General features: G+C 40.5%; 1 protein-coding gene across 3 annotated transcripts in view; it reads left to right on the top strand.

Moving 5' to 3' along the window:
* The window catches only part of LOC126194995 (lymphoid-specific helicase-like), a 152,230-nt gene that overhangs the window by 47,836 nt on the left and 77,826 nt on the right, over nt 1-26,568 (top strand). For 2 of the 3 annotated variants that reach the window (XM_049933412.1, XM_049933413.1), the window contains exons 7-9: nt 18,916-19,098; nt 21,904-22,130; nt 22,266-22,494. In XM_049933412.1, coding sequence (XP_049789369.1) covers nt 18,916-19,098; nt 21,904-22,130; nt 22,266-22,494 — 639 coding nt within the window. The remainder of the gene's footprint in view (nt 1-18,915; nt 19,099-21,903; nt 22,131-22,265; nt 22,495-26,568) is intronic. The other variant, XM_049933414.1, reaches the window with a different exon arrangement.

The raw sequence follows: 26,568 nt of genomic DNA, 5'->3' as shown, positions 1-26,568 counted from the left end.
ACTTTTTACATTTTCCCACTTTTTACATTTTCCCACTTTTTACATTTTCCCACTTTTTACATTTTCCCACTTTTTACATTTTCCCACTTTTTACATTTTCCCACTTTTTACATTTTCCCACTTTTTACATTTTCCCACTTTTTACATTTTCCCACTTTTTACATTTTCCCACTTTTTACATTTTCCCACTTTTTACATTTTCCCACTTTTTACATTTTCCCACTTTTTACATTTTCCCACTTTTTACATTTTCCCACTTTTTACATTTTCCCACTTTTTACATTTTCCCGCATTTTACACCATTGTTTTAATTCCTTTTAAAAGTGTAAATAGGGGGTTTCAGTGTAGTTCTCAAAGAGATTCCGATACTGAAGACTGATTTCGATTTATTTATCATACTGTTCTTACTTCCATCTTGAGCTGATGGATACACAGTGTAGCACTGTAGCACCTGGCACAATGACCTGTTTATTCAGTCGAGGTATTCACAAGACACTTTATAAAATGCTACCCCACAACCAATATTCTTGACTGCACAGACAAGCCACTAAAGTTAATTCGGTATTTGATGAAAGATGTGTGTGCATAAAAATTGGCCAACTGCTGCCAACATCAGAGTTTAACCGATTTTAGTATGCGTAACTCCATATGTTTGACTGTATCATGAACCAAAGTTCCATGTATATTACATACTCTAAAATTGAAATGTGTATGAATTTATAAACATAACAACTTATGTTAAACACATTTATCTAAAATTCAGCTTTATTCCACTGTATTAGGGCTGTGTAATGTACTTATTTCATTAAGTAGTAAAGTAATTGATTTAGTAGAAAAATAAGAAGTTGAAAATAAACACTAGTGATAGAATCCTGCTTATAGAAGTATGCTGCAATATTTCCTCTTAGGAGTAGTTGCATTCGGTTGCAGACATATCATCTGAAGTTTCCTGCCTGTACAGCCTTTGGCATGTAGCGTCTCACTCAAAGATCTTCTCAGATTAGCACAGTGTTGGGAGAAGCTGGACCACTGAGTAGACCTGGCTGGGCGAGTTGCAGAATCACAAATCTTGGCCAATGTTACTGTTGCCAATATTTTAGTCATCGGAGATGTAACATTTCTGTTGGCATTCTGAATGCCTTTGAGATTGTGGAAAAAAATGCCATAAAAACAAATCATTCCCCCTGTGAGTTTGTGATATTTTGTGTATTCTCATCATCATTCTGTTTTTTTTAAAAATCTGCAGTAGCCCCCAAGAACATTGGGTATCAAATTGCATGGTTTTGTCACTTTGTGTCTTAGGCAAGGGTGGTTCCATCTGTCTGGTAAATTCAATGAAAGAATGGAGTGTTTGTTGTGCCTTCCTGGTGGTAAGCCTGATTATTGCAAGAATCATATAAAGAATTTCAACAATGTACAGCATACAATTCATTGTTGACAACCGTCTGAATTGGTCAGTGCAATAACTGCAATTGAAAATGTAGAAAGCCGTGTTTCTTGCCATTATTAAACATTTTCATTTGACGTTTTGGATTTCTGCACGAATCAAAACAGAACTGGATGAAGTTCGCGTGGACTCCGCACCATCGTTGAAGACCATTTAGTTTTGAGTTAATGAATTTAGATGTGGTGTCCAGTTAATGAAATGCCTGATATAATAATGCAAGACTGTCAAAAATTTGTGAGATTCCTGAGACTATGCATCTCAGCTGAGCATGTGTATAATATCCTGCACAGAGAATTGGCTACGAAGAAGCTATGTGCTGAGATTCCTCACAGTTGACCGAATGTGTGCCCAATACAACATTTCAGAATGGTGTGTGGTGATGTTTAATCGTAAAGTGCGAGACATTTCTGCATCAGTTTGCAACTTGGATGAAACCTGGATCCATCACACCAGAGTCATCAAGGCAGTCAGTAGACAAAGGCTGGTAAAAGTGCACTGAATAAGGTAAAAGACATTTTGTCAGCTGGTAAGTTGGTGACCACTCTTTTTGGGATTCCCAAACAATAATCCTCATAGGATACTTAAAAAAGGCAGAAACATAACTGGAAACTACTATGCTTTGTTGTTGGATCGTTTGAAACTTGCAGTGCCTGAAAAAAGACTGAGGTTGGCACCCAAAAAAGTGCTTTTTCGCCAGGACAATGCATCATCCCTCAAATCAGTGAAAATAATGGCAAAAAGTGCTTGAATTGGGCTTCTAATTGGTTTCGTATCCATCCTGTTAACCAGACTTACCCCACAGTGATTTCTTCCGGCTCTCTTGCTGGAAAGAAATTTTCATCAAATGAGTTGCAGTCAACAAAAATTTTGCGACATCTGACAGTACCTCCTTTACCAGTGGTATGAAAAAGCTGGATAGTCAAGCAGTGGTTATATGATGTTTAGTGGCATGTGAAGGGAAATTTTATGTTGGACTATGAAATTTTAAGTTACACAAGAAACCTAGATTTTCTTGCTTTCGTATGTCACTTCATGCTTAGATCATTTGTGTGGTGGAATGTGTACTGGGTAAACCATATGAGGACTCCTCATCTTTCGTGGGTTATTACCCAAGTATTTTTCTTTAATACCATTATTATTTAGGTTCCCACATATTTTTTGAAACAGGGAATTTTAGTGAACAGTAGTTTGAATAAGAAATTAGGCATTTGTATTACATACAGAACAGACGAGAGAGAAAAATGTATGTATTTAAGGTGTAGAATTTATTGTTGCAAGTGTAGTCACTCCAGCCTTTCTATGTCTGTTGCTCCCAAAGTTGATGGCACGTTGGCCTGACCTGGTAACCTGTGTCCACGCATTTTCGTTACGTCCTCTTGATAGAAGTGAAAGTTAGAAAATATATGCGTGGTCAAAATAAGTTTGTTTGTTTTATAAATATAGACTGACTTTACTAAATCTGTGATGGCTCCACGTGAACCATTGTTTGGTGGTAAGGTATCATGAGACAGGTGCACAACTCGCTATGACGGAGACATGGATCAGTACACTATAAAAGCTTTGTGCCCCAAGTTATTTCCAGGGCTTATCACACACTTTTTAGTTCTTATGAAAGCATACTGAGAATGGAATGTCCAGAGTGGAACATACTTTTCCATACAAAGATAAGGAAGTACTAGTAAAGAGCATATAAGTTACTCCAGCGTTCAGTGAGAATGATGCATTCCTTTTAAATTAACACATTGCGGACAGATCTCAAGTTCACTTCTGCTTTGCTCGCCATCTGTAGGATCTGTAGGTGCCATTTTCTTTGATGTATTTTAACTGCTGGATCTATTTAGATGTTTACACCAGTAGCCAATGCATCAAACTTGATTGCTTCTTGTACATTTTGCTAATTTAGAGTTTCGATAGTATTTTTATCTTTCAAATAGTTACTATTTCCATCTGAAAGTTCCTACTGGTTTTCGAGTGGCCACCAAGAAAACGGAAGAAAATGAACGGATCTGAAATGCTTATGGAGGTTTTTAACCATGATTATTCAGATGTTCCTAGTGAGAATGAAGACCCAGATGACTGTGAATGAGAGTTCTTATTGTTCTGAGGTTGATTCTATTGACAGTGACATCATTAGACCTGTAAAGAAATGTAAGTTGACAGTGTTTTCAAGTCGTCCTGACAATAACGATGAAGGTGGGTGTGTTCTTGTGAATTATATGTTTTGTCATAATGTTAACACTGTTGAGATTCGGGCCCCGTCTTGAACAATTTAAGTATGCACAAGGTTAGAAAGTGGCTGTGACTTCATTAAAGCCTTACGATATGTTTATACTGCAGTCTCACTGGTCGCATCTTGCTGATATGGCTCAGCAACAATGAAAAAAGCCCAATAAATTTTACCAGCACATTTAACCTGCAGCATCGCTTCATCCTCAAATCTCGTCGCAGGTTCAGTCCTAGTCCGGCACACAGTATGTCTGGCAGGAAATTTCAAATTAATGCAGCATCCACTGCAGAGTGAAAATTCATTCAAGTACTGTTGTCATTCTGTGTAATATCATCATTTTACAGTACAAAAACTAGGAGGGTGTCAGCATGGCTTTATGTATTTTGCATTGACTTTTCATGAGCAGGTAGGAGGATATGGGGGAAAAAAAAACTGATATTCAAACCAACGGTGTCTGGCAACTCGTTTGTGACATCATCCTCATTGTTTATTAAGTGACATGCTCCCGTTACTAGAAGTGTTCAGAATAATGATTAACAAGTAAAAATAAGTGTAGTACAATCGTAAAGGATTTTCTTGTAGTTTTTCATTTCTCATTACATTCCCATGTTCTTTTTACTTACCTCTCTACTCACTAGTATAAAGCAGCGCAGATGAAATTCTTGAGAATAACAAAGAGATTTAGTGAGTGTAATGAGTAGTCTCTGTAGTGTTAGTAAGACATGGATGTTCTGTTCTGTGTAGTAGTAAATTGAAGGGTTGCTTTACTTTCAAATCACTTTTTGCAAGCCGGAAATGGTTGACTTCTTGTAAGTTAAGAGTGGAGAGCAGCTACGAAGATGAATCAGGGTCGGATGCACAGAAGCATGTGGAAGTGTACCATGTGACTCACAGCCAATCGTGTGCCAGTGACATTCTTGTCTTTGTTCTGTGCGGGTTGTGTTGTGTTCGGAAGTTCTAACTGTTTATTTCAGTCACAGTGTTCCTTGCTGAGTGCTGACTGCCTTCATAGTGTTCATTATGAGTGATGGTAAGCAATCACGCCAAATGCTACACAGACAGGCAAGAGCAATAGTGTTCCATGTGTACCAATACTTCGAGACAATCTTCCACTGAATCCACACCAGCACAAAGCGCGGGTCGCGCCATTGCCAAACACCAGGAGTTGCGCTATTTCCAAATGCCAGGAGCAGAGAGCTGAAGCCTATAGTGATGGTCTGAGGACCATTCAGAGAATATCCAGTGAAGGTAAGACGTCTGTGCAAGCCTGCAGCTTAGCTGTTTTCAAATCACCAGGTAGCAACAGACCGCAAAAAAGAAGTGAGTGAGCTAGACAATTTAGCGAAAAACTTTTGCGCCGCATAGTGTTAAGTTAAGCATATATGCTGAAGGCGAGTATCCAACAGCAGAGAAACTAGTTTAGCGTATGAAAGAAGCTGAAAATTTTAACGGAAGCAAATGGACCATGTCGAGGTTACTGAAAGACATGGGGTTCAGGTATCAGAAAACAAACGATGGTAGGAAGTTATTAATGGACCAAAGCAATATTGTAGCTGCAAGGACTGTATTTGAGAACAATGCAGGAGATCAGAGAAGCTGGCACATCTCGAATTTATTACTTAGATGAAACTTTTGTTAATCAGAACCACGCAAGGGCTATGTGCTGGAAAATGAGCAGCTGGTACGGTGGATAAAAGTTCTTGTTGGTAAGGGTAACAGAATTGTAGTGCTTCGTGTCAGATCAGCAGATACTGGCTTTATTCCACAGGGTAAGCTGATTTTTTAAGGCCTCAAAAGATAAGAATTCTGAAGATTACCACTCTGAAATGATATACAGCATCTTCAAAAGGTGGTTTACACAATAATTATTGCCACATATTCCTGCATCTTCAGTTGTAGTTGTGGACAATGCAAGCATCTACTCAGTGCAAGTGAACAAAGCTCCAAATACGAACTCCAAAAAGGCAGACATTATTGCATGGCTGTCATCTAATGGAATACCTCATAACTAGTCGCATACCAGAGCAGAATTGCTGGTTCTTGCCAATCAACACAAGCCTGCATACAGAGTTTATGAGACAGGTGAAATTGCAAAGCAGTATGGACACGGTATTGTTAGGATTATCCCCAAACCATTGCTATTGCAACCCAGTCGAGCTGGTATGGGCTCAGGTGAAAGCATATATTGCGGAAAAGAACAATATATTCAAAATGGCAGATGTTGATAGACTTACACATGAGGCAATAGACAGCATCTCAACATCTGCATGGGCAGCTTGTGTAAGACATGCAGAAAAACTGCAACATGAAGGATACAACAGGGAAATTGGCAGGGACGTGGTTATGGATACATTTTTCATAAATCTTGCCGAGTCTGATTCATCTGCATCGGACAGCGAAGACGATGGCTCAGATTTCTTACTGTGAAATATGTAAGTGCCAATTACTGCTACTTATGACTTTATTTGTGTGACTGTGCCTGCAGCAGCATAAGAAATTATTAGTAGCTCAAGTTTCACCTTTGACCTCATAACAGTGCTGTTTTCTTCAAAGAACATATATCGTTCAATTAAGTAAACATACTATAACGCTGCCGGCCGCAGTGGCCGAGCAGTTCTAGGCGCTTCAGTCTGGAAATGCACGACCGCTACAGTTGCAGGTTTGAATCCTGCCTCGGGCATGGATGTGTGTTATGTCCTTAGGTTGGTTAGGTTTAAGTAGTTCTAAGTTCTAGCGGACTCAAGACCTCAGATGTTAACTCCCATAGTGCTCAGAGCCATTTGAACTGTAACACTGTAGCAGGTTGCACAATGAAAGAAAATTAGCTTTTAGTGACACATTAAATTATCTGTTTCTGATACCCGTATGGTCACAAATTATTATAACTTGAATATGTTTTAAATGTATTAAATCACTGTGGGTTCATAATGTAAGCAGTGCAAAAATTCGTTTCAGTAACAAAAAAAAAAAAATCGTTGTCGTTCAAAAGACCCAACATTAAACATTGACAGTATTTAAAGAAAGAATGAAGCTACATGATGATTACTGACAAAATAGTTGACAAAATAGTGTGTGTATCGTCTTGAGATTAAAGCTCTTCCGTCTGTGTTTGCTTTTCAAAGAAACTAGTCTTTTGGAAGGTATCCGCCTTGAGAAAAAGACAATTGTTTCTTTCTGTGGTATCACTCAGAGACATTTTGTTGACGTTTCAGCATCATCGCTGGCCTTTCATTTGCTTTCTGTTACATAATAGGAAATATATATATATATATATATATATATATATATATATATATATATATATATATATATATATTTTAGAGTTTTTAAGAAAGTTTTTACAAATACGAAAACAGCATAAAGTTTTGCATATATACCTTGTTGCCACATGAAGTGGTTTTTCTGGTTTTTTATGTTTGTCTTTACAGCTGTTTTACTTTCAGATTCTGTCTTTTTTAACCATATAGAATTTAATGTAGAGAAATTATGTATCTCGATATTTTATGCGATTGGGAATGTTGAGATTGAGTTGAACCTTAATTAATTCTGTGTGGAAGGTTGTGTGTGCGTGCGTGTAAAGATTTGCATTACTAAGGATGCAATTCATAAAGTTCACTGTGGAACGATGTTTATGTTAGTGCACCGTCAGCTGTCTCAGTGCACGAACTGACACAAGGAAATTAGGAAATCGGCAGTGTGGCAATGTATTTGCCTCCCCCCCCACCTCTCTCTCTCTCTCTCTCTCTCTCTCTCTCTCTCTCTCTCTGCCTGTGTGTGTGTGTGTGTGTGTGTGTGTGTGTGTGTGTAGGAAGAACGCGCAACACACCTGCCTTCATAGCTGCTCTCCATTCTAGATTTCTTTGTGCAGTGGAACTTAAATTTTTAGTTTTTATTGTAATTTATGAAATTCACTGTAGAATCTGAACTGCCCAACTGTTCCTATTTGTGCTAGCGCAATAACCCTTCTGCAAACAACTTTAAAGACGTCAGTGTACCCGAAAACTCATTGGACAAATACCATTATATTTAGACGAATCCAAACAGTTTCCTTAGGCAACCTCTAAAACCAAATAATAAAGGATGACAACACACATTTTGTTGCCATCTAAATAATAGGCATGCATCAGAACTAGATTATGTATAATTTTGTACCATTGGCGAACATAAGTTGTGCTTTTAATTGTAGTAATAAATTAACTACAGGCAGCTTTCGACCAGCTCTGGTAAAGTTAAAACTTATTTTTTAGTGTTGCATATATTTTTAGAAAAATATTAATGTATTTCATTGTACGTGTGTCATCCTCTACAGATAATTATTTTTCTTTGTATGATAAGCCTTTTTTCAGGGTAAGCATTGTATAAATGGACATAAACTGGACCCAATATGTTTGTTTGTTCTTTAGTTTTGGCACATTTAGCCTCTTATTGGGAAGAGTACAACTTCAGTTGTTCCATGATTATGAACTAGGGATAGTGGTATTTTGTGAAACAACCAGTTTTTGGTTATATCAATTTTTTCTTTTTTCCCAACCACACCAGTTTAGCCCGATTGTAAAAATCGGTTGTTATAGGATTCTGAAACAATGAAGTTTTGGTTTTTATACCTATTTCCTGTAATAAATGTAGAAACGGAACAAAGATTGAACAATTTTAACTCCCTCAGTTTCAAGATACATTGAATCAAAATATTAAATGAGATAGGTAAATAAAAAAAAAAAACAGTCTGTCCATCGTTGGCTGCTTTTGTCGAAAAGCAGTAAGTGGTTTAACACTACAAAATATCACCAGTATCCTCCTAATGACATTAATTTTTCAAAACTTTGTCCAGAAATTGTATTGTAATTGGAGAACATACTGCTATTCGAGCATTACCCATAGTCAGTGTTACTGGGTGAAAACTGAGGATGAAGAGCTCTATCTTTCATGCTAATTTATCAGCATTCATGGGGTACAAGCAGATAAAGGCATATTACGTAGATACAGGCAGCAGACAAGTTGTTGGTAAGTTTTTAATTTATTACTGTTACCATAAATTACTTTGTTTTTTATTATTTCATAGAAGTGAAGTTTTATACTTCATTACTATGTCACTTCGTAAAAATGTTTCCAGACCAGTGTTGGTGCCATTGTGGAGTACAGTGGATGTCGGGCAATGACAGTGAGAAACTACAGTGTAGACCAGGCCTTGTGCACTGGATGTACACGCGTACCTTAAGCCTTGACACAAACCAACAGGGACGTTATTGTCTCGGCAATGCTGTACCAATTCTTGTGCCATGTGTTACTCTTTTCTTTCACTATTGTCATTAAAATAGCACTAATTACTTTTCCCATTTTGTATAATAATGCAATATATCAAACCAATGCAAATTTTACTAATAAAAAAATTACTTCTGCCTTCTAAAAAGTTTATTTAAAAATGAAAAAAATTGGTAGTGGTGCTGCTATGGCTACTGGAAATGTGTGTGTGTGTGTTTTAATTTGGTTATTAGAAAATAACAGAGGCTAAATATTGTCAAATACCAGTTATTCAGAGCTAAAATACTGGTATTACTTTTAACCAGAAGGTTTTTCCCATGTAGACAGTGGAACTACTCAGGGCTCAAATAAAAATTGATGATAGTGTGCTCCTGTCGCACATTTGAGTTCATGTGTGTTGTCACTACAGAGTATGTATGAAAAGTGTGGGGAACAATTTTTTTCCCTATGTGACAGTAAGTCATAGTGAGCTTGCACCATGCGTTCTGTGTGGTGGTGGGGGCCGAACCGTAAACATGCATCTAGTGCCAGTCACTTGTGAGCTTCTGTTCGGGCGAGATTATGGTTTTAGTGGAACCCTGCTGAGTGACTGTGCAATCACAAAATGTAGCAAATGATTGAATAGTGTTGTGCCATCGAATTTTGTATTGGCCCAGGTAAATAAGGTACTAAGATATTGGCCATGATCGCCAAGTGTTCGAAGGTTACAAACTGCAGTTCCTAAGCGGCCCGAGCTTCTTCAAAAGTGGCCAAGAGTACGTAGAGGATGAGCCCCACACTGGCTGATGACAATGTGCAATACATGCAGCAAATGGTGAATTCAGACTGTGGGTTAGGTGTGAGCATGGTCGCAGAGGCAGTTGGCATTGATAAGATGACAGTGGACACCAGATTACTGTAGATTTGGCGATGTGAAAGGTCCGCAATCATCATCTTCATCATCATCACCTCTACATATGGCTCAAATGAGCAAATCCAGAGTGAAAGCCATGCTTCTTGGTTTCTTCCGTGCTAAGGGGGTGGTCGACTAGGAATCTGCAGCTGAGGGCAGACAGTGAATGGTTCTTTGTACCTACAAGTACTAAGAAGACTGAAGAAAAGGGTCAACCAGGTGAGGCCAGCCATTGCATGATATTGGAAATTGTATCACATTGCACCCAGCCACACCTGCTCAGAGGTCATTGCCTGCCTGACAATAGATGGCATCTGAGCGATTCTCCAAACCCGTTACATTCATGACTTGGCACTAGCATCCTATTTCCTATTACCAAAATTGAAATCCTCCCTCAAAGGACACCACTATGGGGCCCAGATGGCTGTCAAAGGACCATGTATGGCACTTCAATACAGAATATCTGTTGTAGATTAAATGCACTGTGGAATTTTCTACACACTTTATCAAGTACATTTTTAATTTTAGATAACATTCTCCTTGGTTATTGGCAGAGTTGTTGCTAAAGTGAAACATTATGAAAATAACAGAAAACTGACTCTGGACATAATTTCACTGGAAACTAGTGTTCCAGTGGTCTTTCTGGACCAATAGTCACTAATTTTCAGCTTTATAAACAAGCCATTGCGATCTAAATAGTAGCGGAGGAAGGAATACAGTTGATCATGCCACATATCTTTCCATCTGGACCATCTAGATTGCTGCGATTCTGATGCTTTTGCGACAATGTGTAAACCAAAGGTTTGGTTTCATCTGCTGTAGAATTTGAGATCTGTTACAGATGTCAGAAAAAATGACAATATTGGACACTTTTGCTGCTAAAAATTGTGCCCTGAAGCTGAGTTGTCAAATTCAAAATCACTTTTGCTACTGCGAAATGTGTTGCTAAAGTGTCCTCTTCTTCCCAAGCATTTCAGCTCACTTTTCGACGCTTCAGATTCTGGAGGATTTTAATCATCTTCTAGAATAAGATGAATGTGATGTAGCAGCTGTGTATATCAGCGTAGGATAGTTGCAGATTTTGTTGAAGAGTCGTTATCATTCCAGTGAAGGAAAACAGTGACAAAAGACCAACAGCAAACACAGGGGCTACATTTAAGCAGGTTGTTTGTTGAAAAGCTAAAATGCTTAGCAGAAATAGGGCTCTGTGGACATCGTGTCCAAAGCACCCACCTTGAGTGTGCAAGGGTTGTCAATGTGGTGTCCATATCCCCAGAAGGCTCATGATTCTTCCATGAGTTTGTGCGTGACACCCACAGGGCTATTGCAGCCCATTCTTCCTTCCTGGGATGCATTTTCTTCCCTGTGCCGCTTCATCCCCATCCTCACTCCTTCCTCACTGGCCCTGCTCCTGGCTATGCACCTGATTTCCCTTATTCCTTGCAGTTTTGTTTCTGTTGGCTTTTCTCTTTCATCATTTTTGGTCTCTCTTTGGGGGTTGACCTCCACTTCTAAATTTTCTGTCTGTAGTATGAGCCATTTGGGGAAGAACACCCTCCCTAGTGTCTACGATGTGGATCCCTCTCCTCCCTTCCTTCCCCTCTTCCTCCCTGTCTTAGCCCCCATCCGCCCTGCTATGTCACTAGTATGTGTAGCCAGTCCGTGTGGTGGGGCTCCTACGTACTCATCTGGCTGAGCACGCTTGACAGCACATGAACCATACATCTGATACCTGAGCTGTTGCCTCCCAAAATATGCCTAGGAGTGGTTGCTTGTCGTTCTAGAGCATCGGAACTCCCAGCAATGGCCACTGTGCCAGACAGCCCATGGTGTGGCTGGGTGGTGCCCATGGGAAAGCCCCTGATTGGAGTGGATGGTATCAGGGCAGATACTTTGCATATGAAGCGTGTCAAGCTCCAAAAATCTGGCTGTTCTTGTACAGACATCTCTTCAGGTGGTAATGGATTGTTGAATGTATTTCTAACGAATCTGCAGTCTTCCCTTTCCCAGGCTACACCTTGGGAGGAGGACCAGAGAAGGTCAAGGTGTCAAGGTTATTGGTGTGTTGTGAAGCCATATGTCCTGCCACCCATGAGGTACTTTCGGTACTGGCGTTTCTTGCACGTCTTCCAGATGTACAACGGACCGTCTGTGCGGTGACTGTGGACACTCACTCCATGAGGCGAGCCCATGTGTTCCGCCACCCATGTGTGTAAATTGTCACGACATTCACTCTTCACTATCACCGTGTTGCCCAGCTTATGAGAAAGAAAAGTACATACAAGAGTGTAAGTCCCTAAACTCCACCCTGTGTTGACGTCTACTTTTGCCTCTCTTAAATCCTTTCCCCATCCTCCATCTTCCTTACCGCAGTCTTGTCTCCCCCTCCCATCCCCCTCCCCTGAGGTTCCCGTACCTTCCCCTACAGGTGTTGCTACCCCTCTCTGGCCAAAGAAGTGCCCCCTGTCCTTTGGTACCCATCTGTGATAGGGCTCCCTGCCATGACCCTTCCCCCAGTGCCTCTCAGGCCAGAGACCTGCTACCGTAATTCCGCCATGAGACACAATCTGTGTGCCCCCGAGATTGCCTGCGCTTTTTCAGTTCCTGATTTTTGCAACAGCCTTCTTTCCCACTGTACCCTGCTGTCCTCAACCTGTGAAAGAGGAGGAGGAGCAGAAGAAGAAGAAGAAACATAACTCCCAGGACAAGGCCCCCTGGTGCCCCCGGAGGTGCTGTCTCTCCCCTGTCAGAACCAGGTCGATCCTTTGAGGGCTTCCGGTAGTGTCTGTACGTCGGTCTGTGTGCATATTGTTAATACGTGGATCCCACTTCTTACCACTTTGCAAGTGGTTGCCATCTGAGTCCACTTGGAATCTGCCATTACAGTTTGCAATCTCCAACTTGAACTCCCCATTGACCAGTTTCTTGCAGACCATAACCTATACCTTATTAATGATGATTCCCTACCCATTTTAGTTTGCTTATGGCAATTTCTCTGCCATTAATTTTTTGCTATCTTCCCCTTCCCTTCTTCCTTCGTTACACTGGTCGCCACGCATGATGACCATGCCCATTGATTCTCTCATTCCCTTCCCACCTCCCGATGACCAGGTTTCCTTGCTGGGCTTTTCATTGTAATAATTGCCCTCTGTGTACCTCTCAGGTTGTGTTTCCACTTCCTATGTCTGGTTTTGTTGATGAAGTAAATCTGCACTGCTGGCATTGCCATTCCCCACTTGACGGGCCCTGTTCACCATCAACCAGTTCCATGGTGCAGCACGGCTATTGCCAGTGCTATCCATGATTATCATTGTGCCTTGCAACATCTTAAGCAACACCCGTCCTCTGCCAGTCTTTTTATATTTAAATGTCTTTGCACCAAAGCCCGTTATTTAATCAAATGGAGAAAACAAGGTTCTTCTGTCCCGTCATCACGGGTCTGAAATACATTCCGCAGCCTCCAATGTTGTCAGTGGCAGTCTTCCATTCTGGGCTTTGCTCTTCCAGGTGACCTTTGTACAGATCCGTCGGTTCTCGTGGAACACCTTGCAATCCATTTTGCGACTGCATTAATGTCGAACCCTATCTAGCTACCTTCCTTCTCCAGAAACAGCAGGTTGAAGCTTCCCGCGTATGTTTCACCTCTTGTCAGGTGGAATCCTACAGTGGCACTTTATTGAATGGTAGCTTCTTGTGGCCCTGTTTCTACTGTAACCAATTGTTTCAACACTTCAGTCCTCCACAATGCCAGTATCCCCTCCAGATATTTAACTAGATTTGGCTCCAAGGCATTTTCCACTCTCAATGGAGAGATTGTCTCGCAAGAATCCATCATTTCCTTGATAGTTACCGATGCATCAGCCTGACAAATGACCCCTGCAAGATCTATACTTGATGGTGGCTCGTTGGCTCAGTCGGGTCCTTGAATCTCAGGACCTTGAATCTTGGGACCTTTTATCTACTTAACATTATGGCTTTGAGGAGGGATGGTCTCCGATCAATTATCTGCTTCGATTGGAAACTGCAGTTCAGCAGGCCTTTTATTAGTGCTGCCATCTTTTCACAGTTTTCTTCCATCTTTGTAAGGCCTACAACAGCTTGGCACCATTACATCCTCCTTACGCTCCATGAGTGGGGTCTTCGGGGCAGCCTCCTGATTTTTATTTGTCAGTTCCTGTCCCAGCAGCTATTCAGAGTCCAGGTTGTTACTGTTCCAGTGCTCCTTGGACGCAGGAGAATGGCGTTCCACAGGGCTCCGTATTAAGTGTCCCATTTTTTCTACTGGACATATGGCTTCCGCCAGACTGTTGGTGACACCTGCTCTGTATGTGGATGACTTCTGTATGAGGGTTAGTTCCCACTCGGTGGCCAATGTGGAATGACAGCTCCAGTGTGTCATCTAACATGCTTCCAAGTGGACACACTCACGTGGTTTTCAATACTCTACCCTGAAGTCGAGGGTGGTGCATTTCTGTTCCAGAGCTCTAACTTGGTGCCCAACACCTAACCATGGTCTCTCAGTTCCATTTCTTGGGCCTTCTTTGTGACAACAAGCTTACTTGTTTGCCCCATATCTATCATCTTAACACAGTGTTCTTCACTTCCTTACCCACACTTCTTGTTGTGCGGATCATTCAACCCTTCTTCGTCTTTACCAAACATTACAACTACGGTTGTCAAGTTTATGGCTCAGCTGCCCCTTCCACGCTGTTCCTCTTGGACCCAGTTCACCATTGTGGTATCCATTTAGCCACTGGTACCTTTTGCACTAGCCCTGTTGTTGATCTTTCGGTTGACACTGGGATCCCTACCCTTTCAATTTGGTGGTCTCAGCTTTGGGTTTCCTATACCATCTCTATCCACTCTTCCCCTGCTAACCATTCCTATTCTATTTTTTTCACGACTTTGGGCCGTTGCCCACCGATGCCTGCCCTTGGGTGGCTTTACCAGTTGGGCTCAGCCTCCTCCACGCTGTGACATCTGTCCTGTCTCCCTATCCTCTTCCGTACATTCTCTCCCAACCATGCCTCCTTGGTTAGTTACTCAGCCACACGGATTTAGAGGAATCTCTTCTGTGGGCAGTGCTCCAGTGGTGTTCCAAATGCTGTTATGGGAATTTCAGGGTGGCATTGTTTGTTACACTGATGGCTTTAAATGTGCTGATAATGTGGGATATGTTTCCACGACTTCTGTTGGCATGGAACACAATCTCTTGCCTGCCACATGTGAGGTGTTTACTGTGGAATTGATGACCTTCTTTCAGGCCCCTTGTATTAAACAGTTCTCCCTTGCCTGAGTTTTGTTATGTACGGACTCGAGTGGTCTTCAGGCCACTGCTCGGTGTCTTTCCCACCACCCCTTGGTCTGTGCCATCCACAATCTACTCACTGATCTTGGTGATCATGCTTGTTTGGTTGATTTCCTTTGTGTTCCTGGCCATGTAGGTAACACAGGTAATGAACTTGCTGATCTGGCTGGAGAGTGACCATCTACCATTCCATTCTCCAGGGGCAGATTTGCAGCTTTACTTTGGTGATCATGCTTGTTTGGTTGATTTCCTTTGTGTTCCTGGCCATGTAGGTAACACAGGTAATGAACTTGCTGATCTGGCTGGAGAGTGACCATCTACCATTCCATTCTCCAGGGGCAGATTTGCAGCTTTACTTTGAACCTCTTTTTGAAACTTCCTGGCAGATTAAAACTATGTGCCGGACCGAGACTCGAACTCGGGACCTTTGCCTTTCGCGGGCAAGTGCTCTACCAGTTGAGCTACCCAAGCACGACTTTCGCCCTGTCCTCACAGCTTTACTTCTGCCAGTACCTTGTCTCCTATCTTCCAAACCTTGCCCGAGTTGGAGTTCCGGTCTGGCACACAGTTTTAATCTGCCAGGAAGTTTCATATCGGCGCACACTCTGCTGCAGAGTGAAAATCTCATTCTTGAATCTCTTTTTGTTCAGTTGTGGGCTGACTCTTGGGACGCTACCCCTCCCTGTCTAATGAACTGCACACCGTCAAGGAGACTTTCACCATGTGGTGTTCTTTTTTCTGCCTCTCCTGGCTGGACTCTACCATCTCTTGCCGTCTTTGTCTTGTGCTGTACTAGGTTGACCCACGGTTTTTTGCTCTGCAATGAGGACCCCCTAGCCCTCTTGTAGTTGGCAGGGTTTCGATTACAATGATCCATATTTTGCTGGATTGCGCCCACCTTTTGGCCCTTCACACTAAATATGCCTTCTCACCTTCCTTGTATTGGGTGTTATCGGACGACCCCCACATGGTTACATCTGTCCTCGTTTTTCTTTACGAAAATGCTTTGTGTTCTTGGGTGTAAGTCATTGCTGGTGTCTCTGGTGTTGAGTGCCTCAGTTATCGTAGGTGTTAGTGGTTATGGAGGCCTTGATCTTGTCTCCACACTGGCCAGTCTCTCCCCGCCTTTTCCTTACATTTTGTCTGATCTGTTGTGGTGTTTTGTTTCCCCTTCTCCTGGTGTTGTTCCTGTTGTATTATGATAGTGGTGCTGGTGCTGGTGTTTCACTGTGTGTAGCTTTTCTGGGCACCCCTACTCTCCCCATTTCCACCCATTCTGTTGTGTTCTTTCCTCTTCCAGCTGTTCTGAACATCCCTTTTCCCACTTTGTTTGCATGTTACTCCTTCTCTCTGACTGGACTGTGCTTTTTGTGTTGTTCCTCCCTTGATTTCTTCCATCCTAGATCATGCGCCCAAAGACCTCACTGTTTGCCCCCCCCCCCCCTCCCCCCCAAGTCAACCAACCAACATGGTGCCTGGAGCAGTCAGGAATTAACACAAGATAGAATAAGAGTTGAAATTTTGCACAGAATATTTTCATGAAGTCTGCATGTGTTTTTATGTTGGCTTGGGCAGATATGTCAGCTAGAGGTGAGGTATATGCTGGTGGCTGTGTTTGAAGACAAGAGTTACACGCAGCATGTGATCTGACTATTTTAGAGTGGAGTGGGTCCCATAGAGTAGAGGGCAGGTTCGAAGCAGAAATTACGCCACACTGTTCCATGACGAGACAGTCCTTGGCATTCCATTCTGACTGCTGGGCATTTATGGTGTGCAGCAGTGAACAGAATAGTAGTGGTAACTGTGATACATGAACATTGAGTAAATGTGGGAGATTGACTAATAAGAGGAACCTTAGGCCTAGAATGTTCGCAAGTTTAGGCTAGCTCTGAAATCTGTGAAGACCATAAGAAAACTGGGAGCATTGGAATATCAAATTGTTTCATCTTGTGAGAAGTGCTGTAATTAGCTGCTTAAAGGTCACTCAGTCTGTGCCATTGTTGAGTGGACTACACCTCATTAATGATACTTTTTTTTCAGGAATGCAGACAGTCTTTCTTCTGACCTTTATGAGGTAATTCGAAGACTAACAACCAACTGTTAGTGATGATATGAAGCACACACTCATTTAGATTGTTTTTAACTGCAAAGCTATCTGGGACCAGAGGCCTTGTTTGTTACCATCACTTCATATCGAATAAAATTACTTGTAGTAATTTATTTGAAGTTAGTGCCATTGTTTCACCTGACTTACCATTTTTATTCGGTAAAATATCAGGGCAAAAAATCTACATATGAAAATTGTAGCACATGAAATACATGGTAGATAAAAACTGTTGAAATACTGTATTACCAAATAGTGAGCAACAGTTACACTTTCGGGAAATTACAGTGTTTTTATTGGACTGAATTTCAAGCATGAAACTATTTCTGCTTCAATAATAATTAAAATATGGGAAGTTTGTTGTGACATTTGTTACTGCTCAAAAAGTGCTCCCAATAATTTAACAACTATTGATAGAACTGGTGAAAGCATCTGTAGTGTGGATGTTTTGCATTCAAAAGTGCACTCCACACAAAGTCTTCCTCTTCCTTTGCAATAGTGACATTTTTGTCAAAAAACAAATTACTGTTGTCATATAATGCAGAGAACATTGGTTCCACTTCACATGTCTGCAGCCGGCCGTTGTGACAGAGCGGTCCTAGGCGCTTCAGTCCAGAACCGCGTTGCTGCTACGGTCACAGGTTCGAATCCTGCCTTGCGCATGGATGTGTGTGGTGTCCTTAGGTTAGTTAGGTTTACGTAGTTCTAAATCTAGGGGACTGATGACCTCAGATGTTAAGTCCCATAGTGCTCAGAGCCATTTGAACCATTTGAACACATCTGCAAGTAACTTAATTAACTAGCTACATGAATAGTTGCAGGGTAAATGCTTCCAGCAAGCAGCAATGTGCCCGCAGCATGACTGCAGCATAAATGCAACCTTTGAATCCATTACTGAAACCAAATTAGATCTTAGGGATGTTTCTGAACTGGTAATTTAAGGTTGTCAGTCAAGCTGTATGCAGTTTATAATGGCAGCTTACTGTTTGGTTGTTGTTTTGTTGGAGAAAATGGTTGATTTTAATTTGTGCATCAAAAGAGTATTTTCTTTGTAATTCCTCTGACATGTTGCACACATTTTTATAGCAAACATTTCCTTGCTCTTCCGATAAAAAGATGTTGTTTTTGAATGTATTGCAATATTGATCTAATGGCTGTATATGTGCCTCAGAGATCAGTTAGTGTTAAAATACCCTTTTATGTTTGATTTCTTACTGTTAGTTATAATGAATTTTAAATTGCTTTTGTTCCTTCTTATTTCATGTTAACTGTGTTAACCATCATATGAGAAAAAATATGTTGAAACAGAGGTTAATAAGATTCTGACTTTCTTCTTTAATTATGAAACAGTAGGGAAACCAACATTGTTAATGTTAAGTCCTTACAGGAGCTTTGTGATTGTCTGCTAATTACAGTTTGTTGAGCCTGTGATTTAAGAATACTGAACCTTCAGATTTTGTTTGGTACTATGTCTTTTGTCTATGCATAGAAATCCAGAGTACATAAAATGTCCACAGTTGGCCTTGCTTTTCTTTACTGCCATTAGTAACATTAATTATCACCAATAGAAAGATCCTGTCAACTATGCTAGTTACAAGAAGCAGTTAATTATTAAGTGTATGTGTTACTAATTGTTTGTGCTGCAAAATTACACTGTCTTCTTTTCTTACTGTTCCAGGCATTGTATGAAAATGCAGTCAATGGAATTCTTGCAGATGAGATGGGCCTGGGAAAAACTCTCCAATCAATTGCCCTAATCTGTCACCTCATTGAAATGAAAGTTTCTGGGCCATTCCTTATAATTGGCCCTTTATCAACCCTGCCCAACTGGGTGATGGAATTCAAGCGTTTTGCGCCAAAGGTAGGTGCAGTATCATGCATAGTGATGATTTTGAAAAGGAATGTTAAATTTCTTTGAAGCTTGAAAAAAAAAAAAAAGGGGGGGGTGTTGAAAAGACTGACAGCCAAGAGATTTGCCAGAGTATGAATCTGGGTCAGGATGCTTGGTGTGTTGCCTGTGTGCAGAATGAATGGGAGACACCCACAGCTATAAAGGGAGACTGCCATCAGTTCATCAGAGCGTCTAATGATAACTCCTGTTGTTGGCATATTGTACATACAGGGTGTTTATAAATGAATATCGGGGTTTTAATGCTTTATAGTACTTATTACCTTAAACTTACAGTTATAAATGATATGTCAAATGAAAGAGTAACACAAACGGCTTTACCAAGAACCTTATAAATGTTCAATGTGAGCACAATTTGTCACGTGACACACATCAAGTCTATTTACCCATGTACCCAAGTGCTGGATAGGCCACAAGGGGCCCAATGACAGGGATTGCTTTGCATGGCCTCCACGTTCACCTGACCTAACGCCATGTGATTTTTTTCCTTTGGGGCTTCATCAAGGATTGTGTGTACGTGCCTCCGCTACCAGCAGACCTCCCTGAATTAAGAAACCAGATTGAAGCAGCTGTAGCTACAATCACTGATGACACACTTATCAACATTTGGGAAGAACTCGACCATAGACTTGATGTGTGCCGTGTGACAAGTGGTGCTTACATTGAACATTTATAAGGTTCTTGTTAAAACTGAGTTGCTCTTTCATTTGACATATTATTTATAACTGTAAGTTTAATATAAAAAAAATATTATAAAGCATTAAAACCCCGATATTCATGTATAAACACCCTGTATTTGTACTTACAGTCCAGCAGTTCACCCACAAACTTTTCATTCAGTTGTTACAATCATAAACACAAAAGTGTGACTCCTGCATCCAATTAACTCCCCAGACTTTCTCCCAAATGATTATTCTTCACTGGAATCAAGCACTATGTAAATTCTTACTGCACAAAACAAGTCTCACACTACTTGTTCACTCTTTATTAAATAAAAATTGAATCTCACATTGGGCAGGCCATGATTAAACTTCTAATCTGAGATCTGGTCTTAAGCTCTGCCAGATGTAAACAAAATCCATCTGCCTAAAGAGGTGCCTGCAATAGATCCAATGTCATGAGACAGAAATGAATAAAGAAGTTGATTTTTGAACACTCATTGTGTAATGCTAGAACATCGTAGTCATCAAAGTTATTACCTGAGAAGTTCTGTGATACAGTTTCCAGTTCAAATTTCGTAAAAATTTAAGTAGGCTCCAATTTATTTACTAATTTTGCTTTTTTACTGAGAGGGTTGTCTGTTAGTTGTATTATGTCAGTTGGCAACCATGATGTTTTCATACATTGCTTTGCCTCTGCTATTGTATAATTTATCACTGGTGATAATGAGTAGGTGTATGGGGCAGGTTTTACTTTGGGGATGATTGCTGGATTCCTCCTAATTGTTAATTTTTTTCATCCACTTTCCAGTTCTCTTCCTGGTAATCCATCATCAGCTCCGTTCTGATGCCTCCCCCTTTGTCTTGTCATCCCTTGTCCATGTCAGCCTGTAATCTTGAGTGACATGTCCATATTTTTCAACCTTCTCCAACATTAATCTCTTTGACCCCCAGGGAAGAAATTACAGCTAGGAGTACATTGAATTGCAGACAGGCGCAATGAAAAGACTGTTACACATTTAGCTTTTTGCCAAAGCCTTCTACAGAAAAGAGAGCGCCCATCTCCTGCAGCTCAGATTGGAATTCCCAGTTCGGTCCCAGCTGCCATAGATAGCAGTCGTGCTTGTGTGTGTGAGTGAATGTGTGTTTGTGGGTGTGCTTGTGCATATTCCGAAGAAGGCCTTGGCCAAAAGCTAAATGTGTAACAATCTTTTCATTGTGGCTGTCTGCAACTCAATACATCATCTTCATGGTGAGTAGCAGTCTTCCCTTTTCCTTATAGTGTTGATATTCCAACACGGAGTTTCTACTGTTTGGCAGCTAGGAATAGATATTTTTGATTTACTTCTTACTTATGGGTATTGGCGCTGCTTGAAATTTCACTATCTAAAGATAGGTACTGACTAGCCGTTATGTCCCCATGTAATTTTAAAATTTTCTGAAGTGAGTTTTCCTTATGATACAGTAGTTACTATTTGCCTTAATGATTTGTTAATAAAATAACTGTACACTCTGCAACTTTTTTTCTCCTGTAAGTTAAAATAAAAGTTATTGCCAGTGGGCAGATGGAGTATACTTGCTGGTTCGCTGTTGATAGCGCTCATTTTCATGTTTAGTGGCTAGTTGGCTTGTCACAGCTTTCTGTTAGTAGCCGTTCTAATGAAAATTTGTTGACATTTGTTTATTCCAACACAGACTGGACACGAGTGGAAATATTTTTTTTGTTCTTCCTTTGTATTCTTCCATTAAGTGAAATGATTTCTTGAGTTTTAATGGATCCATTTTTAATTATGACCCCTGATCCCCTTTACTACCACATCATTGTAATTGTTTACATTAGTTTGCAGAAAACAATTTCACAGTGATGGTAGTCCGTGGTTACTTTTTGCAAGGCACAAAAACTTAACCATTTACTAGGACCAATGATTCCCTAACCATCAGATATTGATCCTGATCACTGTCATCTTAAAGTGCCGCTGCCTTTGGGGGGATTGTGAATAGCTTTAGTTGGCCATCACTTTCCTCAGCTTCACTACCGTCTATAGTGAATTACACTGTTTAATCTGTGCCAATACTAAACCGCTTCATTTTTATACAGGTTCCTGTAATTCTTTTCCATGGGAACAAAGAGAAACGTGCTGCACTACTGCCTTTAATCCGCACTAAGTATGAAGTACCAGGATTTCATCGAACATATCCTGTTGTTGTTACGTCTTACCAGATACCATTGTCTGACAGTGCCAGAGAGCTGCAAAATATTAAATGGCGTTACATCATTGTCGACGAGGGTCACAGATTAAAAAACCATAAAAGTATGCTCTCAAGGTAAACTCTTCATATGTTATGGCAGCCTTGAAGTGTGAATCGTTTTGCTGAGAATTTTTCCTCTTATGTTGACTCATAATCATTTTTATTGTTATTGTGCCACCAGTAAAACAGTTTTTTTTTTCTTTGTAACAGGGCTCTTCGGAAGTACAATGCTGCTAATAGACTGTTACTAACAGGCACTCCACTTCACAATGATTTGACAGAACTTTGGTCACTGCTCAACTTCTTATTGCCAGAAATTTTTAATGACCTCAGTGTTTTTGAGTCTTGGTTTATGGCATCTGAATTAACTCAAATGAGTAGTGACGTAAAGATAATTGAACAAGAGAAGAAGATGAATGTATTGTCAACTATGCACCAGGTTGAGTATATGTGTAGTAGTCTATTCTTAAACTTTTAAATGAAAATGAGCCAAAACAGAAGAAAAGCGCATCGAAAATCCAGAGTCATTGCATGTTTTAAGTCATTGGAGTTGGATTTAAATGCTTGCTCACCTGGCAAAACTCCATAGACATAAATTTTAAAAAAATCAGTTTGTTATTTTGCGTTGGAACTATGTACATGTGTTCTGAAACTACATATACCATCCGCCATCTGTGTAGGTTTAAGATGATGGTTTGAAACCTACGATACCAGATAATGTAGTGGAACACAGCATATTTTTTATTTTTCATTGCCAAATACTTCCACTCAATTTCTTTTGCAATGTTTCGTGGGACAAGTTGCCAGGATAAGCACCAGAAAATGAGCCCACCTCACAACAGATAGGTCCGTCTTGGCCTAGGGTCTGAGTGACCTGACCCTCCTTCCCAAGCTTAGGCTTCTTTCCTTGCCTCTTTCCTCTTTGAGGAGACGCCACTGAATGTAAACTTTAGCAATTAGAATTTGGGTGCTAAACAACATTATTTACTGAAGCTGCAAATCAAATTTTGTCATAGTGTGTGCGAACACAGAAGACCAGTGAAACGTTTGTGAACAAAACAGCAGTATGTGGAGTTTCTGTAATATCCTGTGTAATGAAGTTATACTGGTCCAGTAGGAAACTAAAAACCTTTTTATGAAATTGATTAAATTGGGCCAATGAAGGCCATAAAATGTAAGTATGCAGTTTTTGTATTCACCTTGAAGAACAAAAATTATTATACCAAGCTTCTTTCATGGCTGTGTGACTTAGCCTGCTGCGCGCCGCGTAAGTCACGTGACCAGGGCTGTACAGTGAGCGCTACGCCAGGGCTGGATTAATGCAAATGAGAAACTTAATGTTTGGTGCAAACTTGTTGGTGTATTAACTAAGTATATTATTGTACAAGGAGATATTACTTTGTATTACCATTCGTAATAAAGGTTGTCCTACCCTAGAACCATCCTGATATCCCGTGAGATTTTTTTTTTTAAAAAAATAAAATCACTAATTCAGCTACTGAAGCATCTTTCTCTTATGTGGGTTGCAGGGGTTATGACCCCTGGGGAGGTGGGTGGGCTTCTTTCATGGCTGTGTGACTTAGCCTGCTGCGCGCCGCGTAAGTCACGTGACCAGGGCTGTACAGTGAGCGCTACGCCAGGGCTGAAAGTCATTAATATCCTAAGGATGAACTTAAGCTTTGAACTACTGATTCCTATCTCAGCAGATAAAAGTAAACCAATAAAAGAAAGATACTTATGGAGAGGGAGAGGGAGAGAGAGAGAGAGAGAGAGAGAGAGAGAGAGAGAGAGAGAGACCCAAACACCTTAATAAATCCTTAACAGGTTGGAACTGTTTCAAAGTGTTCCCTGTACAGCACAGCAATATTGCGAAAAAGTGGCACCCTCAAATGCACATTATCATGCATGGTTCCGTCATTGGGCATCGAATACATTCGTCCCATATATCTTTTCTTGCCTTACATGAGTTTTGTCTATTAATTTGTACAGGTTGCACCTGGTGATGCAGCTAAAATGTTGGGAAACTAGTCATGCATATAAGTACAATACTTACAGCTGAAGCTGTCTTTCCTTTCAAATGATGTATCCAGACTGTGGCCGCCTGGACTATGTCTTCTGCACAAAACGCATACAGTTTTACAGGATGAATAATAATGAATAAAGTCAACCTTGTCACACAATAAAATGTCAGACTGTCTGTGTTATTCGGTTTCAACAATCTTCTACTTTCAGTGCCAGCTCCCTATAGTCTGTGGTTCTATTGGTGGTGCCCTGTATGATGCCCAGTTGGATGTGGTTCCCAGCCACTTGTTTCTATTACCTGGCCACAGCATGCATGTACCACCTATTCTATTGTTCACTCACTGGGTTGTAATACAGCCAAGTGCTGTTTACGTTGTGAAATGAAAGCTCTGCAAAGACATTCATTAAAGTGGTCCAAAGAGTGACTTTATATGTGGTGAATTATAATTCAAATATGAGGGATATAACATTACTACACACAGATAACTTGGCCACGTGTTATTTTGTCCTGTTGCACAGGAATTAAATTATACTGATTTTGTTTTCACACACAAGTTGTCAGCATTAGTATAAAGTGCCCGCAGCTAGCTAAGCAGAACTTCTCGCACAGTCGATAGAAGGTGGCTGACAAAGGGAGTAAGCCTATAAGGTGAAGATAGCATTGAAGATGTTCTGTATTTGAATTAATACTATTTTACATTATGATAAATTGTCATTGGATTGTTGTGATAATGACTTGCTTACCTTTTTTAGCTAACTATGCAAAGAGCTGAGAAAGTTTGTAGTAGAATTAACTATTTTGTGAAGAGACTGTGGATGTAAATTCACAAATTTTTCAAAAATGTTGTAGCTTTGATTACAAATTTTGTTGTATTGCTGTACCTTTTTTTTTAAAAAAAAATTAAATTTTTTGTCCTTCTGATTGATTGGAATTTGTGAGGTGTTTAACAGGTGTGAGTAGTTCCCCCTTAGCTCATTTTTTACATGTTGCCGAACTCTTGACACCTGCCCAACAGTGGTTGGATGCTGGAGAACCTACACTGAGAACAACCACTGAGATCCTCATTTTTCATGGATAGCAAATAGTATGACTCCAAATGTATGCACAAGAAGGGTATATTTGAGTTGGATGTACACACTTCGAGAAATAGCAAAGAAACATTATGATCAGACAATTGTACTTCCTAAAGGGTGCTTTCTAGAAACTAGGATAGTGATAAGACTGTGTGAGAGGTGATAAGAGTTTGTGATGGCTAGAGAGGAAACACCCTTTTAGAGTGAAGTACTGCCTGTCTTGGGTCTCTGCTCACATGTATTGAGCACATTTGTAACACATCTGGCCTTTTTCCAGAGAATGTAGTTAACTGAGTCGTTCACACGAGCACAGCAAAGGTATTATTTTCCAACTGTGATCAATCTAGAGTTGCCAGTGTTTTAACGGGGCTAAGCACATAACCAGTTTAGCATTGGTAAATCTGTGTAGAATATTGTAACAATTGAACAAGTTTTGTTGCTAATTATTATTCTTTCTCATCTTAAATCAATGAGACACGCGCTTGTTTTGCCAAATGAAATAAACTTTTATGTTATGTTCTGAATAATAAATCATACTGGCAAAATGTGATGAATGAGTTAATAGGAGCGGAAAGCGAAGTGCATTGTATGTGACAGAAGTGGAAGAGAGGAGTGAAAAATAGGCAACTCGGAAAATGAAAGATGTAGAAAACTAAAAAGAAGTGAAGAAAGGAATAGTTACTGCGAAGAAATGCTGAGACTGAGGAAATTAACATAAATTAAGACCAGGTGGGTGGCCAGAGCCAAGGACATGTAGCACCAGTTCCCACCTGCAGAGTTTCTTGAAACTGTTATCTCAAGGAAGAATCCACATGTCACGTGTGGTGAAACAGGCACCGAGGTCACAACTGTCATGTTGCAGAATATGCTCTGCAACAGGATATTGTATGTTTCCAGTGCACATCCTCTGGCTATGCCCATTCATCCTAAGTGATAACGTCGTGGTGGTCATGCTGATGTAAAGGGCAAAACATTGTTATGGAAACTCTTCTACATCTTTTATTTTCTGACCTGTCTATTTTTTGCCCCCCCCCCCCCCCACACACACTTATGTCACATACAATGCACTTAGCTTTTCGCTCTTATTAACTTGTGCACAATATTTTGGCAGTCATCTCTGTGTCACACATTAGTCCGTCTCCCACCTTTAAGCTCTCAGGCTTACAAATCTCGTCCGGTACAGTCTAACAATCAGTCCTTTCCCATCCCATCAGGAAAGTCTTCCATGACCTGGGATTCTGGGCAATTTTTCTGAACACTGCCCATTTACCTAAATCTCACCAGTCTTTTTCCATAACCCCTCTTCCTTCCCCTTCAACCCTTCTGCCGGAAGGAGCAGCCACTGGCTGCGTAAGCTTGCAAACGTTAATACATTTTATCTGTGTGTTCCGTCTGCCACCGCTTGATGAGTAGGTTT

The sequence above is a fragment of the Schistocerca nitens genome, chromosome 7 (assembly GCF_023898315.1).
Source record: "Schistocerca nitens isolate TAMUIC-IGC-003100 chromosome 7, iqSchNite1.1, whole genome shotgun sequence".
Classification (NCBI taxonomy): Eukaryota; Metazoa; Arthropoda; class Insecta; order Orthoptera; family Acrididae; genus Schistocerca; species Schistocerca nitens.
This window is presented reverse-complemented; position numbering and strand designations above follow the sequence as displayed.